Raw genomic sequence first — 15,287 nt, forward strand, 5'->3', positions numbered from 1 at the left:
TGAGAATAGGTCCAATCGAGCATATAGTGTTTACATCCCTCCAGCCTCTTCCCTGGGGGATGGGGCAGGAAAAGGAGAGGGAAGGAAGCAAGGGATGATTGATGGGTTTTGAAAAGCTCTTCCCTGCAAGGGAAAGGTGTGGTCACTGTGCATCTCCAGCTAACAAAGCCCTTCTGTAGGTGTAGCAGACCTAAGCTTTGTCACCCCTTTGGTGACCGGAACACTGTGTAGAAAAAGATTGTTGCTAATTTCCGCTTGAGAATAGAGATTTGAGCAGGAGAAGTAGCCTGTCACTGTTAAAGTTTACACTGCTTTAAGACAGTGTTTCAGCACTGAATCCAATTGTGTCATCTGTGACCAGGGGGCTATAATAGGTAAGACTGAAGCACAGATCGCCTACTGTATGTAGTACATCTCGGGAAGGCATGAGCACACAGCTACATTTCTGTCAAATTAAGCCACAGGTACATGAACATATTAAACTAATATAATCTGATACTGCTGCCAAAATGAGCAATCATATCCACCCTCTCTCCCCTGCCTGTTTTTGCTCGCATGCTACCTCCTTCATTACGCTGGCACAAGCAGTAGCACAGGCACACAAAGGAAATGATCTGGAAGAAAACTAACCTGATCACAAAGAGAAAATAGTAAAAAATGCTTCACCCACAGTCAGCTACTGAACAGTTGCTTTTTTTTTTTTTTTCTGCTGTGATATCAGCTGATGTTGTAAAGCAAAGTGTGAGGCTACAGCCTTAACCAGGCTAGGTAATATGAATTTATCCTAGCTTTAAGCCTCTGTGCTACATTTATGCCAGCAGTGGAAATAAAAATGACCGGTGATTCAATACAAAGTTAGCATAGTACAGATGGATGGTAACTGATCTGGCATAAAGTCTGCTGGTACAAACTTACTCCATCAAACATTTTTCAGTGGCAGTGATCATGTGGCTGCAGCGCTTTTCATCCAGTACCAGCAGCACTTAAACTTGTGTTACCAAATGAAGGCCAAACTGAATGAGATCCGTTTTAGGACTTCAAAGAGAAAAAAAAAAAAAAAAAAGAAAAAAAAAAAAAAAGAAAGTTATGCAGAATGTAGTTCTGCCAACTGATGGTGCTTTCTTAGTGTCAGTTCTAATCACATGGGCTCTGACCTGTGGTGGCAATATATTAAGATACCAAAATATTTGGTGATTATTTCTAGGGAACTGAGTAACTGAGGGTTATGGGTTTTGTAGATGTCAGCTTTGTGAGACGGCACTGTGTTACTTGGACTTTTGGTAATGAAGGACCTGGCAATTTTTTGTTTCTCTCCAGCTGATTCCCGCTGTCATGTTTGTATACATGAAATTAGGGCCACAATATTAGCAGAAAGAGGAAGAGAAACCAAATGGTGCCTGTTGATGCACGTCCATACCAGAAGGTCTTCTGCAGTGTCACCAATCAGAAACTCAGAGCCTTGACAGAGCTATAACTCTGGACTTTGTAAAAAACTAGATTACCAGCATCACTAGGTAATGTAAATGTAATAACGTAAACAATGCAGAGCAATAGCGACTGAACCTCCTTTACTCCACGTGCCCCACTCTTGTTGCCTCAGAACTGCAACATTTCCTAGGCCCAGATTTTGCGAGGAAACACAGATTTTCCCCCTGCTTCCCAGAGAGCGCCTTTAGGCGCTGAAGAGGGCTTTGACCGGGCGTTCCTCCCCCTCTCCCCATCTCTCAATTGCAGAGTTGAGCCCTACGCTACGTGCTGCGCTCAGAGCAGCCCGCCTGCGCTTTGTGGGGGTCTGAAGGGGTGTTACACCGCAGCCGGGCACTTGCGGGATGCCCAGACCTTTCTTGGGGCCGGCACCGCGCAGGGCGCACCCCGCGGGGGTATGCGCGGCACGCGCATTCCGCCGCGGGGCCGTCTACCCCCCCAACCCCCGATTAGGCGGAACCATTGCGATCCGCGGGGGTGTCCTCCGCCCTGCGCCTCTCCTGGCTCCGCTCCTCCCCTGGTCCCGCGCCCAGCTCCGCACCGCCCCGCGCATCACGGGGGCGGGGCACGGAGCGCGGACGCTGTGCCCGCTCCCCTGCTGCGGCTCGGCGGGTGTTCGTTTTGTCCCTCCCTCTCTCTTTCTTTCCCTCCCTGTTTCTGGGTGGTGGTTGAGGCCGGCAGGAGGTGGGGTCGGCTGGGCCGGGCCGGGCTGAGGAAGCCGGCGGCGGTCAATGAGAGCCCGTTGATGTCAGCCGGGGCTGCTGCGGCGGGGTAGGGTCGGAGCGGAGCAGAGTGGGGCGGGGCGGGGGGCCGGAGGTAAGTGAAGAAGCAAAACCGGCGGAGAAGGCACGGAGGCGGGGAGCGCCCTGCAGCCCCGCCGCGCCGCAGTCCGGCGGCCGCCGCCAAAGTTGCTCCCCATCTCGAGGGGGAGCCGGGAATCAGGCGGGGCGATGATATTCCCCAGCAGCAACAGCAGCGCGGCGGGCAGCAGCCGGACCCCGTATCGGAAGCAGGTAAGAGCCAGGGTAGGAGGGGGGGTTGTGGCTTCCCCAGCTTACACCCCACACACCTCTCCCGAGGCGCTGGGGGAGGAGTGGGGAGAGGGGTGGCGACTCGCCTGAGTTGCAGCCTGTGTGCTGTTAGAGAGCTGGGATGTACAAAAAGAAACTACTTTCCCTTCACGTCTCCCTCCCCCCCGGCTCCCCGCTCTGAAAAGCTGCGCCGTGACCTTGCCGAGTGCCCGAGCAGCCGGCGCCGGGTGACCTTACCGAGCGGCGCGGCTCGGTTCGGCGCGGTACGTGCGGCCGCCGAGGCCCGGGCGGCTGCCGGCCCTGCCAGGCTGGGCAACAAGTTAAAAAGGATCTGATGTTGCAACACGGGCCGCGAAGCGAAACTTGGGGCTGGATGTTGTTTGCTCGGCGTGAGATGAGCGGCAGGAAGCGGCGCGCTCTTTCTTTCGAGCAGCTCTCCACAAATCCTCCACCGCGCCTCGGACTTACCCCATTCCCTCCCTAACTCCCCCCCCCCCGAAGTGCACAAGGGAAATCCTGTGTGACATTTTATGAGTAGACAGATCGCTCCGATAAACTCGGAGCACTCGCATCTGTGGAGCTGTGCTGAAAGAGGTATTTGTTTGTTTGTTTAGTAGCTGGAAATAAACTAGTTGAAATAGCTGGGGCACAGCCTTGCCGGGCCGTTGTCTCCTCGGCTGCGCTTTTCAGTTCTTCCGCCCCTCAAAACGTTGGCATTAAGGTTACATTGTTTACTGCAAAGCGCGTTATTGTTGAGTCTTTGACTGAAAAATTAAATAAATAAAAGAATACACTGTGACTTTTTAAGCTCCTCGGAAAGCGGGCTGTGTGTTTGTGTGCCAGAGGGTGAATGGAGTAGAGGTCACTAACAAGCTCCCGGCTCCACAGAGCGGGCCAAAAATCCTGTGGCAGGCTTCTTCCCAGGTGAGGAAAAATCCTCCCGCGTCTGCTGCTTTTCCCAGCTGGAAGACGGAATTGGACGGGTTCGATTCGCAGTGCTGGGGGAGCTCTGTCCGTTTTTGCTAGGGGTCAGAATTCATGAAGGGCAGAAGTGGCAGATGGGCTACCAAGCGGGGAAGGGTTTCATGGAAATAATGGGAATATTCGAAATGTTAAAGCCCTCTCGGTGCGTTGCTGGGCTGGCGTGTGATCTGCGGGGCCGACCTGCGCCACACTGCGAGACTCGTTTTCTTGAAGCTTAAACACAAAATAGCCATTTCCTTCCTCGTCCTTCCGCATTGTACAGTAGTATCTTCCCGATAGGAATCTCTGGTGTGTTATCTCCGCAACACCCTGCAGATGCTGCCCGGCTGCGCGCAGTTATCTCTGCATCTTGTCCTCACCGTATTCAAGTCCGTGCGTAATAAAACACGCTCATTGTGTGCGCGGGCTCGGGTTTAGTAACTGCCCCCGGTCCGCCCACGGTGATGATCTTGTCTGGGGTTCCTGCATACTTTGCAAATGAAGCCAGTGTAGGAGATGCTATTTTCTAGCCCTACCTGAAGGGACCATGAATTAAGGGAGGCTCCGTGGGGCTGCTGTGCCCGCGGGTGGGCTAGGGAGGGGCGGAGGCAGCGGCTGTGCCTGCGAGAGGCAGGGAAGGAGCTCCTTCGCCGGCTGGGCTGGAGCAGGCTGATAAGATGCTCTCCTTTTCACAGTGCACTTCTTAGATTCAAAGAGCTAAAAGGGCCGACTGAATCAGAAAAACAAACAGACCTTTTTTTCCCCAATAGGCAGTGAAAGAAAAGAATGCGGGGGTATTATGTGGGCTCAAGACCCTGGGTACCAAAGGTTCCTTTTGTTAGTGTGTAGCTATTCTTCACTCAAACACTTCCTACATAAGGAGCCAGGGCCTGCCCTTTCTCCGTTTAAGTCCATGGAAAACTCCTATTAACTTCATTCATGTAGACTGACGTTGTTTAAAGATTGACTTTCTGATCTCCCTTTCACTTGGGCTTCACCTGCAGGGGTGTGCTGATGTCAAACAGTGCTGAAGAGTGTTAGGAGCCTAATTTTTCAGCTCTTGATAATTAAGAGTTGTCCAGATTAAGTATCTCCATGCTCTGTGTAACCCATATTCAGACAATTGAATTATAATTGTGTTTTAGTCAGAGACACTAGGTGCTATTAGCATAGGAAAAGTTGTCTACCATCATCTCTTAAAAGAGAAACTATATTTCAAGTGCTAACGGCATGTAGTATATGAAGCTGAAAAAAAACACCACCAAAACCCACCCCCTTAAAAATTGAAATCTTTTGAGTAGCTTGTGTGTATCTATTAGTATTGTAACATACATGATATCAAAACAGTATAAGTGCATTTCAGTTTTAGTATTGTCCTGTTTAATTTTTAAGAGTCTAGGACAGATTCAGGTGAAAAGATGAGTGATTTATTGGTAAAAGGCAAGGTGATATTCTCTTGACTTATTTTTAAGGCACTAATGTAAAGTGGAATTATACTTGCATTTAAAACATTGTCAAAATACCAGTTAGCTAAAGCAGGTCTAGAGCTTTACCCATACTTTCTTTTTGCTTTCCCGAAGAATTATGTTTTGTTCTAAAAACAAATCTGTGCTTATAGGATTAGGCTTGTTACCTGCTATGTCTTATTTCAGTGTGTAATTTAAGCATGTAGGAGCCAGTCGACATTGTCAGTTTCAGGTCAGATTCGATTGGGTGCTGCCTAATCGTTTTCTTTCTTTTGGTACTTGTAAGGATACTGAAATACAGTCTCTGAAGCTGTATTTTCAAACAGTTTACTGTGTTACGAGCAGAGTGGCATATTAAAAATACTCCTACCAGACTTAAAAGTTAGATGTTGCTTAAATGAGTGGCAACGCATCACAGAATTGGCTTGAAATGCATATTCAGGTCTAGTTAAGGAATGAAAGCTGTACAGCAGCTGCAGTAATAACCTATAGCAGTGCTTGTGGCCATGCATCCTATCTGAAAAAGGCAGGTGTAGGATAATATTTTACTAACAAGGTTACTCGAGCTATGCAAAGAATGCAGATGTGTGCATCCATAATGCAAAGGGAACAAAATGACATACAATATCCTCCTTAATACAGGCGTTCTTAGATCTCAGTTCGTGTGTGCTGAGAACATGATGATTCTCAGTCCCTCCTCCCACTTTTGGTATTCTCATGCAAATCGGGAGGCACTCCTCCGAAGTAAATATTTCTACACTCTGTAAAATTATCGTAAATGGAAAATTAGGCTTTCTCCTGCCATCTGCTCCTCGAATCTACAGAGCTAGTGCAGCTATTTGATTAGGGATTTTAAATGGCTTTGTTGCAGGGATGTTTCTCTGCTCTCGGGTTTCTTGAGAGGAAGCCAGAAGCAGCTCTGGAGGCCGGGGATGTAGGCAAGCATGGGGTCCCACCTACCCCAGCCTGGGTGCTCAGGAAGCCCAGCGTGTCTGTGCCTTTTAACAGCTCTACCCAGTAACAGTGGTTCTTGTTAAGTTTTGATGAGTGTAATGTTTATCTCGCCAGTGTAAGGAGATTTACATAGTTTGCTGCTTTTGAGCAGATTAACTGGGCGTAGCTGCACGTGAGGAATTTAACACTGATTTGGTGTTTGGCCTATGTAAAAAGGCTGTACAAAGCTTTTAATTAATCTGTTCATGCAGCTCTGTTATCACCAAGTGCCGTGTCACAGGTTGGATTTTGTTAAAAGTTGAAGATTGGGGTAGGTTTCTAATGACTGTTAAGACAGCTTTTTTTACCAGTCTTAAACTAAAAATGTAGATTAGCTTTTCACTCCATCTATAGGCTTAATGTATCAAGAAGCTACACCTGTAATCCTACTTTATTATTTCCCAGTTGGTGCTGTGTGTGATGTCTGTATGTGTGTGAGAAGGAACCTCGTTAAATTTGCAAGACCTGGGCATGGTCATAACTCAAACCATGCAGCTCCATAGAGCAGTCTGTGACCAGACTGCTATGACATTATACCACTTCTATGTATAGATGGTGCTGCAGCAGGAGGCTGAGGAGCCTAAGATTGAAGAGATAGGTATCTTTGGTTACCTAAATAAATGAGCTTAGTTTATCTTTGCTCCTTTCTTTCAGAACTACAAGAACTATATCATTTTGTATCATTATTTTGTGCTGACAGAGTAGGTTTTCCTTTACTCTGCATACTGTGTTGAAAGGTATACCTGCGTTTAACAAATCTCTTACATTAAGTACTGGCTATTTTAATATTTTTAAGTGCATCTATCAGACTGTGATGTTCTCCTTTATTCTCAAGGGAGCAAAACTGCTCAGTCAGTGGGTTTCTATACTTGTAACACAAAGGTGAATGAAAGAAATAAAAGGAAGCATCTTATCTTGTCAGGCATGATGTTACAGATTATGAAAAGTGATATGATTGTCTTAGCTGTGTTTAGCAATGTGAACTTTTTGTTTAGTATTTCTAACAGGGTGAACAATATATTTTTATCTCTTTGGAAGTGTTATTGTTTAAAGTATGTATCTTTGCCATGAAGCTTCACATGGAAGTGAGAATAAAAGTCTGTGTCTCAAACATCTGCTGTTTTGTTTTGGATTCAACTTTTTTTCCTGAAACTTCCAACTGTTAAGAAAAAAAATAATTTTGCTTGAGTTAACACATTTCAGAAGGGTTAGATCCTTTAAACTAGGATTATTGGCAGGGAAGGGAGAGGAAGGAAGGAAGGGAGGGGAAAATCCTTTCCTGAGAGCTTGAGATGGCTCCTAACACATCTGCACAGTGCTGCAACCAAGTAAATAAAAATGATAGTTGTTTGACATGATAGCTGTTTTGGCCTATTCCCCCCTCCCCCCCCCCCCCCCAAAGTCTTCATTAAAATTGATCTTTGCTAATTGCATGAGATTGTGTATAACAAAGGAAGTCAGTGGAGAATAGGAACTTCTTTTACTGGCTTTCCCTCGTGGCTGTTTCTAGCTCCTTATGAATGTTTTTCTGTTTCCAGCATCTTATGAATGTTTTTCTCTGTTTCTACCTCAAATTATTTTTAAAATACCTTACTTAAGGGACGGTGTGGAGGCTTGTGAAGCTGTAGTCCTGATGAAAAGCTGCATGGAGGTGTTTTGATCTCAGATGAAGTGTGTTGGTTAGAAGTTTTCCAGAAAGCCAAGAGAACTTCTGCTCTCAGAAACCTTGTTGAAGTAATTGTTGGTTATTTTGCATACGTTTCAGAATTGCAGTATACTGTGGTAATTATAACAGCCCTGCAGAAGCCACTGTATTTGCAGTTTCCTGAACCAACAGGAAGGGGAAGGGATAAGTTACAAATAGAGAAATGTGGAGGGGGGAGCCATGGGTTAGATAAGCACGAGCCTTCTAACTTAGGAAACATACGCACAACAGAAAAATCATGTGCTTTAGGGGCTGGTTACTGTGATTAGCATAGGTTTAGCCCTGTTTTACTCAAAAGCAGTTAAAGCAGTGTAGCTGCAGCTGTGTGTTTACACACGAAGTAGTTTTAAGTGGCAATTGAAGGAATAGGATGCCGGGGAGGGATCACTTTAAACAAATTCAGGATGAACTAGGTTTGTGACAGTTTGAGTTAGTTTATTTGTAGTAGTTTAAATGTAGTAAAATTTATTACAGTTTATGTGGATTGGTTTTTAACAATAACTTTATACCAGTTTTAAGGCCTAACCCTGTGCAGTTAAGATGCGCTGCCTTAAAAATATCTAGCAAATATTTTGAAGTGTTGTAAGCTCTTTAAAACAGAAATATAGTTACAACACTTCAAAAGAGTCTTTTTCTGAATTTATGATGTAGTATTAAGATATATCAGCTCCATGGTATGTTGCGAAATAAAAGCTGATAATTACAGATATGTATGAATATAAAACATAATACCTTATTTGTTCGTTTCTCCTCATAAAAGCAGTGTTGTTCACTTAGCCATAATAGTTTAGGAAGTCACTGGTGCGTGTCTTATTTGTTTAAAGTATTCTGCTTTAGAAAAATGGTATGTCAAATAAAGTAGGTGTTTTGATTTTACTTACTTGGTTGGTAGAACTGTAGAACTTTGAGGTTGCAGTGGAAACAAATAACACATTGTTCTGGAGAGGCTCATTTGGGCTTAATTTTCCTTAGTTCCTTGGTTGAAGAACAGCAGAAACAGTAGGGTAAGGTGAGCATCAGGCTTAGTCTAGCCTGACATTTACCTGTTTGCAAAATGAAATTAAATGCTTCTTTAGAGCAACTAAATATATGTAATTTGTAATTTTATAATGGATTGTTTCTTACTGGCAATGGCACTTTCACACCTTATTCTAACCTTTATTTTTTTCTGTTTCTCCACTTAGACAAGAAGGGGATTTATTTCTTTTCTTACCTTCCATTGTTTTCTGTTCTTTTATATCTGAATCTCCTACACCATATGGTGCTTTGCTTCAAGAGAGTGGAAACATGACTCCTTAGGTTAACTACAGCTCGTATATTCTGTCATCTGGGTACTATGGCATAACAATGTTAGAATTCAGTACTTCAGGATATTCTGGGGTATGTGTGTGTGGCACTTCCATTTTTAGTGTGCTCAGGGAGTGAAATCTAGGATTCAGGTGTGAGTTTGGGTGAGTGTTACAGGGAGCTTTTCTCAGAATTGTTAGTGACTGCAGGGCACCTCTTTCATGCCTGAAGTGTTAGCAGCTCCCAGGAAGGCTGCTGCAGCTTAGTGGAGGAGTATCCAGTTACCTTTGACAATCTGAAGCAATGTTTGTAGATGTTTGAATTCTCCTGAGGTGATTTAGAGTCCTGGTTTAGGGTATGTCTGACTCACAGGAACATTATCAGGTTGTGCTGGTACCTGACAATTTGCAACAGTTGGAAACCACTCATAACACCGGGCAGGCAAGGGTAGAAAATCCAGATCCTTGTTTACAAATCCACAAACAAAAGTAGACATTTTTAAAACTCAGGGATGGAGGGAGGGGAGAACCAAACCCCGCCCAAACAAACAAAAAAAAAAAAAACCCAAAAAAACAACAACAAAAAAAAAACCCAAACAAAACAGTGCTACAGGAGCTGAAAGTTTCCTTTAACTTGTGTGTAACCCTGTGGCAGATGATCTCCAGTCTTCCCAGGGAGACTGGTTATTGTGCAGCCCTGTTGTTTCAGGTTTTCTTCAAAGAGGCTGATTGAAGGCTCTGTATTTACTTTTATACTTAACCCATTTGGAGGGTAAGGGGTAGAGGTTTTCTTTTGTATTTTTGAAGTCAGTGATGCCTTTTTCAGTCCACCTTCTTTCATCAGATCATAGTTTTTTTTCCTGCTTTGGATGTAGTAGTGTCTCTTGGGCATCACCAGCTGTGATCCTGCCTGCCCAGGCATTGGAGTGCTGGAGTTAAGCACTAAAGAGATAGTTGGTGGGTTGCAAAGGGGTTTGCATGCTGTGACGGAAGAAATTCAAGTCTTGTGGTGGTTTATCTTTCTTTTCTACCTATATGTGTAATTTGTTAACAGTGCTTTGAAGAGCTGTGCAACATTTTTTTCTCTGGGCTGTTACTGGAGTGGGGGAGACCCTGTTACTCTGACAGCTGTAGATGACTGACTGTATAGCCTGTGTGCCCATCTTTCTGGATGGCAGTGGTGACCCATTGTGAAACATTTGTATTGCTACTTGCATGTGTTTGTTTTTCTGGCATAGCATAGCTATTCACTTGGCTAAGGTTTTAAATAACCGAATATGACATGAAACTCTTTAAAGTATGTAGTGTAGAAGTACGGTACAATACAAACTTGTGTTAAGTTGACCCACTGCAGCTGTGGTGTGGGAGGACAGGTAGAGCGGGGTGTGCCATGCATGTTTGAATGCATCTCATGGCCAGGATCATGCTTCCTGCAAGCCCAGGGTGGTAGCACCTGTGCCAGATAAACCTGGTCTTTGTGAGGGCTGGGCACACAGTTCCACAGATTTCTGTCCAGTATGAAAGCAAACACCAGCAGGAGGAGATCCTTTGAAGTGTTCAGTGGTCTGTCTTCCAGATGAGCTCAAGAAGAGTTCTGAAAATGTGGGTCTGAATTTTAAGACTCTTGCTTATACCAGTGCATATTTACATACCCAGTGGTGCCACTGCCTGTGGTGGGACTACTGACATGAATAAGTGCTTATTGAGACGAGAAGACTTGAGTTTCCCCGATGAGAAACCTGAGATGATTAGTTGGTGTATCCTAGGGCTGGAATTAGACTGACATTCAGCAGAATCAAATGGTATTTAGATTGCTTTAATATTTCATCTAATCTACTTGGCTTAAGATCATCATTATGACAGTACTTGTGCTTATTTAAAAATACTTTGCATAATTTGGGAAAAAACATTAGTTACTAGCTGAGCAGTTGTATTTGATACATAATCTTTGTAACACTGGCTGGTTTTATCTTTTCTTCAGCGTTCCAAGAGATGTGGCTCTGAATGCTACTTAAGGAGAAATGCTTACCAAAACTGGATTTCTAAAAATGCATCTCTCCAGTGTTTAGTTTAAACAAGAAGGTAAACAATTCTTCTTTTATTGTCTTGGCAACAGTGCTTCCACTGCACACGTATATGTGTAAATTATTCCAGAATTAAGGACAACTTTTGAAAGGAGAAAACCAGAAGTATACTGCAGTACTGAGGAGCTGTAGGATATGTTTGAAAGCTTGAGTAATTTTTATGACAAATAATACCAAGATGTAATTCACCATTTAGAATTTCAGTTGGTTAAAGGTGCTAGTGAAATTTGGGGCGCACCATGGCACCAGCAGAAGAATGCAGCGGCTTTTTGGTTTTCTGAAATGCCCTAGGAGCAGTCTTCATTTGCCGTTACAATATTCCATGATCCTATGGATGTGAATGCAAGATGGAAATGATTGAGGAAGTCATTAATTGTTCCAGCATTATGTTGATATTATAATTGCTATAGTGACAAAATCAGGTTAACTTTTGAACTAGATTTTGTCAGATTGCCAACAAATATACTGTTCTTAGATCTGTCAGGTGTGGAGTGTCGTGGTCTTGGGGAAGTCGCTAAGGGCTGAAGACTGGCTTAGTCATTAGAAAAGGCGCTTTGCCTTTTGATGTAACCACTCTTTACATATTCCAGTGACTTGCTAGGAATTCCCTTCTCTGAAGCTCCTGACCATTTTGTGCTGTTTTAATGTTTCACTTGCAACTTCATTGTTGTTTTAGTATTGTTAATATATGGGTTTGTATTCCAGTATATAATATCATAGAATGAAACATCTAGCCTGGTTGTGTTTTATTCTTCTATTCTTCTATTAAAAGACCCTTTTTTTGTGTGTGTGTGTGTGTGACCTTTTTCTAGTGGCCCTCTTTCAAAATTACTGAATCCTCAGAGCTGGTTTCCATCCCCACCTTCCTCCCCTGAAGTAAGGTGCTATGTTGAGTCATTGTATTGGGTGATAATAAAGGTCCCTGGTCAGCCACACCTATAAAGTTCATTCAAGGACAGCATAGGAATTAAGAGGGTGACATGAAGTTCAAATTGTGCTGTCAACAATGTTTTGGATAATTTTAGGTAAATTGTTTAGGTTTAGCTCTTCAAAAGGTATTAGTTAATAGTTTCCTCCGTCCCATAGATTTTTGCACAGGAATGTACTAACATCTGGAAGTGGGTCAGATACTACAGCAGTTAGGACTAAGTATCTTAAATATATGTATTTACATGCACATGTATAGAGATGATACATGTTTAAGCCTGTCCTTTAAAGCTCAGGATAGATCAGACTATTCAGAATGCTAGAACTTAATGTTCAAATTCTGACTGTCATTTACTGGGTGAGTAGTTTCTTTACTGTCTGAGGGAATGTTCATGTGAATACTATTACTAATATTTCCAGATTAATAACAGTGGCAGAGTTTGTTTTGGCAGGAAACTGGACTGGTAAAACTATCTAGAACTCTGGTTTTACAAAGGAGTAGATTTTGTTTTTCTGTTAGCAATGGTCGTCTTTATTTCTAGGCAGAAGTTTAATGTGCAAAAAGGCAGACTTTAACCATGAAATATTACTCAGAATGGGAATAACTCTGAAGTTCCATGCCTAGATTTTACAGAATTTTTATCTTGATGGCTTTAGTGGTTTTGTGGCCTTACCTTTCCTACTAAATTAACTTCACCCCCCCCCCCCCCATCCTCTGGGAAGTCCTTATTCCAAGGTTTTGTTGTCCTATTGTCCTATTTCAATTTTGAAATCCAATTAAATTGTATAAATTCAAATATTTAGTTTATTCTTTTAGGAAATGCAGTGTAGTCTTTCAAGTTCAATTTACTATTACTGTTGTAGCAAACTAATGATGACTTTCAGTATTAGTTTTAAGCATCCAGTGGTTGCAGGTTGATAAGCTCCAAGGGTAGGATTGCAACTAAGAAAAGTGGAGCTGAATGTTCTTATTAAAAAATATAAAATGGCTGCAGTGTAGGACAAACCTGAAAGCAGTTGCTAGGGACTGCAGTTGTGCAGTGAGTACAGGCAAGTGGTTAATTTATGTCAAAATGCTAGCTGTTAGCTGGGCAGATTCACTGGAGTGTTTTAAAGGCAATTATCAATTCCAAGTGTACTTATCGTAAGTATTTTCCTTTATCTGTAACTTTCTAATGTGTTCAGAGGTGTGATTCCTCAGTTGAATTCTTGTACCAGGGACAAGAACATGACTAATAAAGCTGTGGATGAGTTGGGCTCTATGCCCAGCTGAACTGGTTTATTCCTGACTAGTGTTTGACATGGTGTTCTTCATCTCTAGGCATAAATAGCACTAGACATGGTTCAAGTGAAATGTCCCTTTCCCTGCCAGAGATGGAGGCTCTCTAACGCAGGTGCTGCAGTTGTATGTGCCAGCTGTGCCCATGTATGCCCTGCTGACTGCATGGGCTTCTGAATTCACTGGTGACTGCTGTAAGCACTGCTGGTATCACTTCTGTGAATTTAACTGTAACTGCTTATATGTCTGAGACTATTATCTGTGCTGCCAGGACCAGTTCATCTTGGCCCTTGAATTCCTCATATATTTAAAATGTTGTATTAGTAGTATATCTGGAATCTTTCTGAGGTGTTATCTAATTCTTGTATTTTTTCATTTCAGAATTAAGTGATCTGTAGCATCTATGAAAATGATTCATTGTGCAGTCAGACACTCAACTCAGCAGCTATTTGGAGTGTTGCTTTCTTTAACTTTTAATATGCACCAACAAATGGCATTCTGCATTTGCTAAGCATACTGTTGCTAAATATTTGTAACTTACCTTTAGAACTATGTTTCTGGATGAAGAAGGAATTATTAATTAGTATGCACCATGATTTTTAATTTTAGAGTAAGTTGTTGCTTTTATTGTGCTGCGTGAGTTTGACACCTGAATGCTATTCTTTACCTCTTAAGCTGACTTCAGAATTAAAAATCTGTTAGAGTTAAAAGCTATGTGCATGAGATAAAACTGTAGTTGCAAAGGAAAAGTTTCTCTTTGTTCAAACCAAATAGTGAAGTTTCAAAAAATTAGAATGCAAAACGTGAGGAAAATTGATGAGTACTGTGTGAATGAGTTAGAATAGTTCTTCTGATTGCATTATTCAAATATAAATTATGGAGTTCAAGGAGAACAAGGAATGACAAATAATACATAAGCACACATGTTTTCTTGGATGTGCATGCACAGGGATTTTGGGAAGGTTGTAATTTGTAAAGAGAAAATAGAATGTTTTCAGAAGTCAGAAAGTTTTGGATCTAATAAGTGATAAGCATCTAGGAAAACATGATCCTTTAAAGAATGAGAAAAGACTGGGTATGTTTCAGATAAGGAAAACCTGACCCTAAGGCCAGAGCAACATTGTTGCATGTGGTTATGTGCCCAGGGTTTCACCAGGGTTTAGCAGACAGGTTTGTGCATGCTGCTTGTTGCCTTACTTGTAAGGCTTAGTTACAGATACAGGTACTAGGTTTATTTGCTACAGTAGCATCGTTTATGAAAAAGCAAAGTTGTTTTAATTCCTGATTGTTTGGCAGCCTAATGCTGTTTTGTTACCACTTTAATGAGTCAGCACCAATGGTAAAAAGCAGGACTCTGAACCATCAGTCATGTCTCTACCTTGTTCCTGTCCCTTCTGCCTTCTCTCACACTTGCGGCTCTGGGGCAATCCAGATCACAGAGCTGACTGAGTTGAGACACATAGGGCAGCAATTGCTTCCATTGCACTTTGGTCTTAGCCAAACTGAGGGAGAGGTTGGCTTGAAAGCTGAGCTGCCAACAAGGCCAGCAAAGTCATCTTTGTTCTTTACCAAAGCCAGCTTACCAGACCAGCAGATTTAACCACCAGTGTTACAGCTTGTTGACTTTCTTATAGCACCCTTTTCCTTTTCCCTATCTGCACGTCCTAGATCTCTCAAAGTGCAGTTTCTGCTTAACAACTTTATCAGGAATTGGCTTTCCATGTTAAAACACCCTGTCAATAACAGTTAAAAGATTTCAGCTTTCGGTGCTGTTCTTAATTGACCCAATGCCATGTTCAGATCATCAAAGGTCAGCACAGGCAAATCATCCCTTACATGCAACTAATCACCTGCTGGGAAGCTCCAGCAAAAGTTACCTACCCTTGGAAATCTTGCCCTGGTTCTTATGTATGAAACTTCAGTTCTAATCTTGCCTACCTTTGCAACTTCAAGAATTTTATCCTACTGAAGGAATACTGGTTTCCTTATTTATAAAGAGAAGCAAACTACTGTTTAGGAAAACAGGCTCATGGGCTGGATTTTGCTGTGCTGATCTTTGCAAACTCGT

General features: G+C 42.8%; 1 protein-coding gene across 7 annotated transcripts in view; it reads left to right on the forward strand.

Annotated features, from left to right (window-relative positions):
* The window catches only part of RBMS1 (RNA binding motif single stranded interacting protein 1), a 151,884-nt gene that overhangs the window by 50,348 nt on the left and 86,249 nt on the right, over window positions 1–15,287 (forward strand). Inside the window, exon 1 of one of the 7 annotated variants that reach the window (XM_061344175.1) lies at window positions 2,283–2,498. The exons of 4 other annotated variants lie outside the window; for them this stretch is intronic. In XM_061344175.1, coding sequence (XP_061200159.1) covers window positions 2,436–2,498 — 63 coding nt within the window. In that variant the 5' untranslated portion in view covers window positions 2,283–2,435. Of the gene's footprint in view, window positions 1–2,282; window positions 2,499–3,000; window positions 3,111–15,287 lie in introns of those variants that run through there. 2 more of the 7 variants (XM_061344174.1, XM_061344176.1) reach the window with 2 other exon arrangements.

Source organism: Neopsephotus bourkii, unplaced genomic scaffold, assembly GCF_033783945.1.
Source record: "Neopsephotus bourkii isolate Nb327-2 ecotype Australia unplaced genomic scaffold, CSIRO-AGI_Nbou_v1 NB_196, whole genome shotgun sequence".
In the NCBI taxonomy this organism is placed as follows: domain Eukaryota; kingdom Metazoa; phylum Chordata; class Aves; order Psittaciformes; family Psittacidae; genus Neopsephotus; species Neopsephotus bourkii.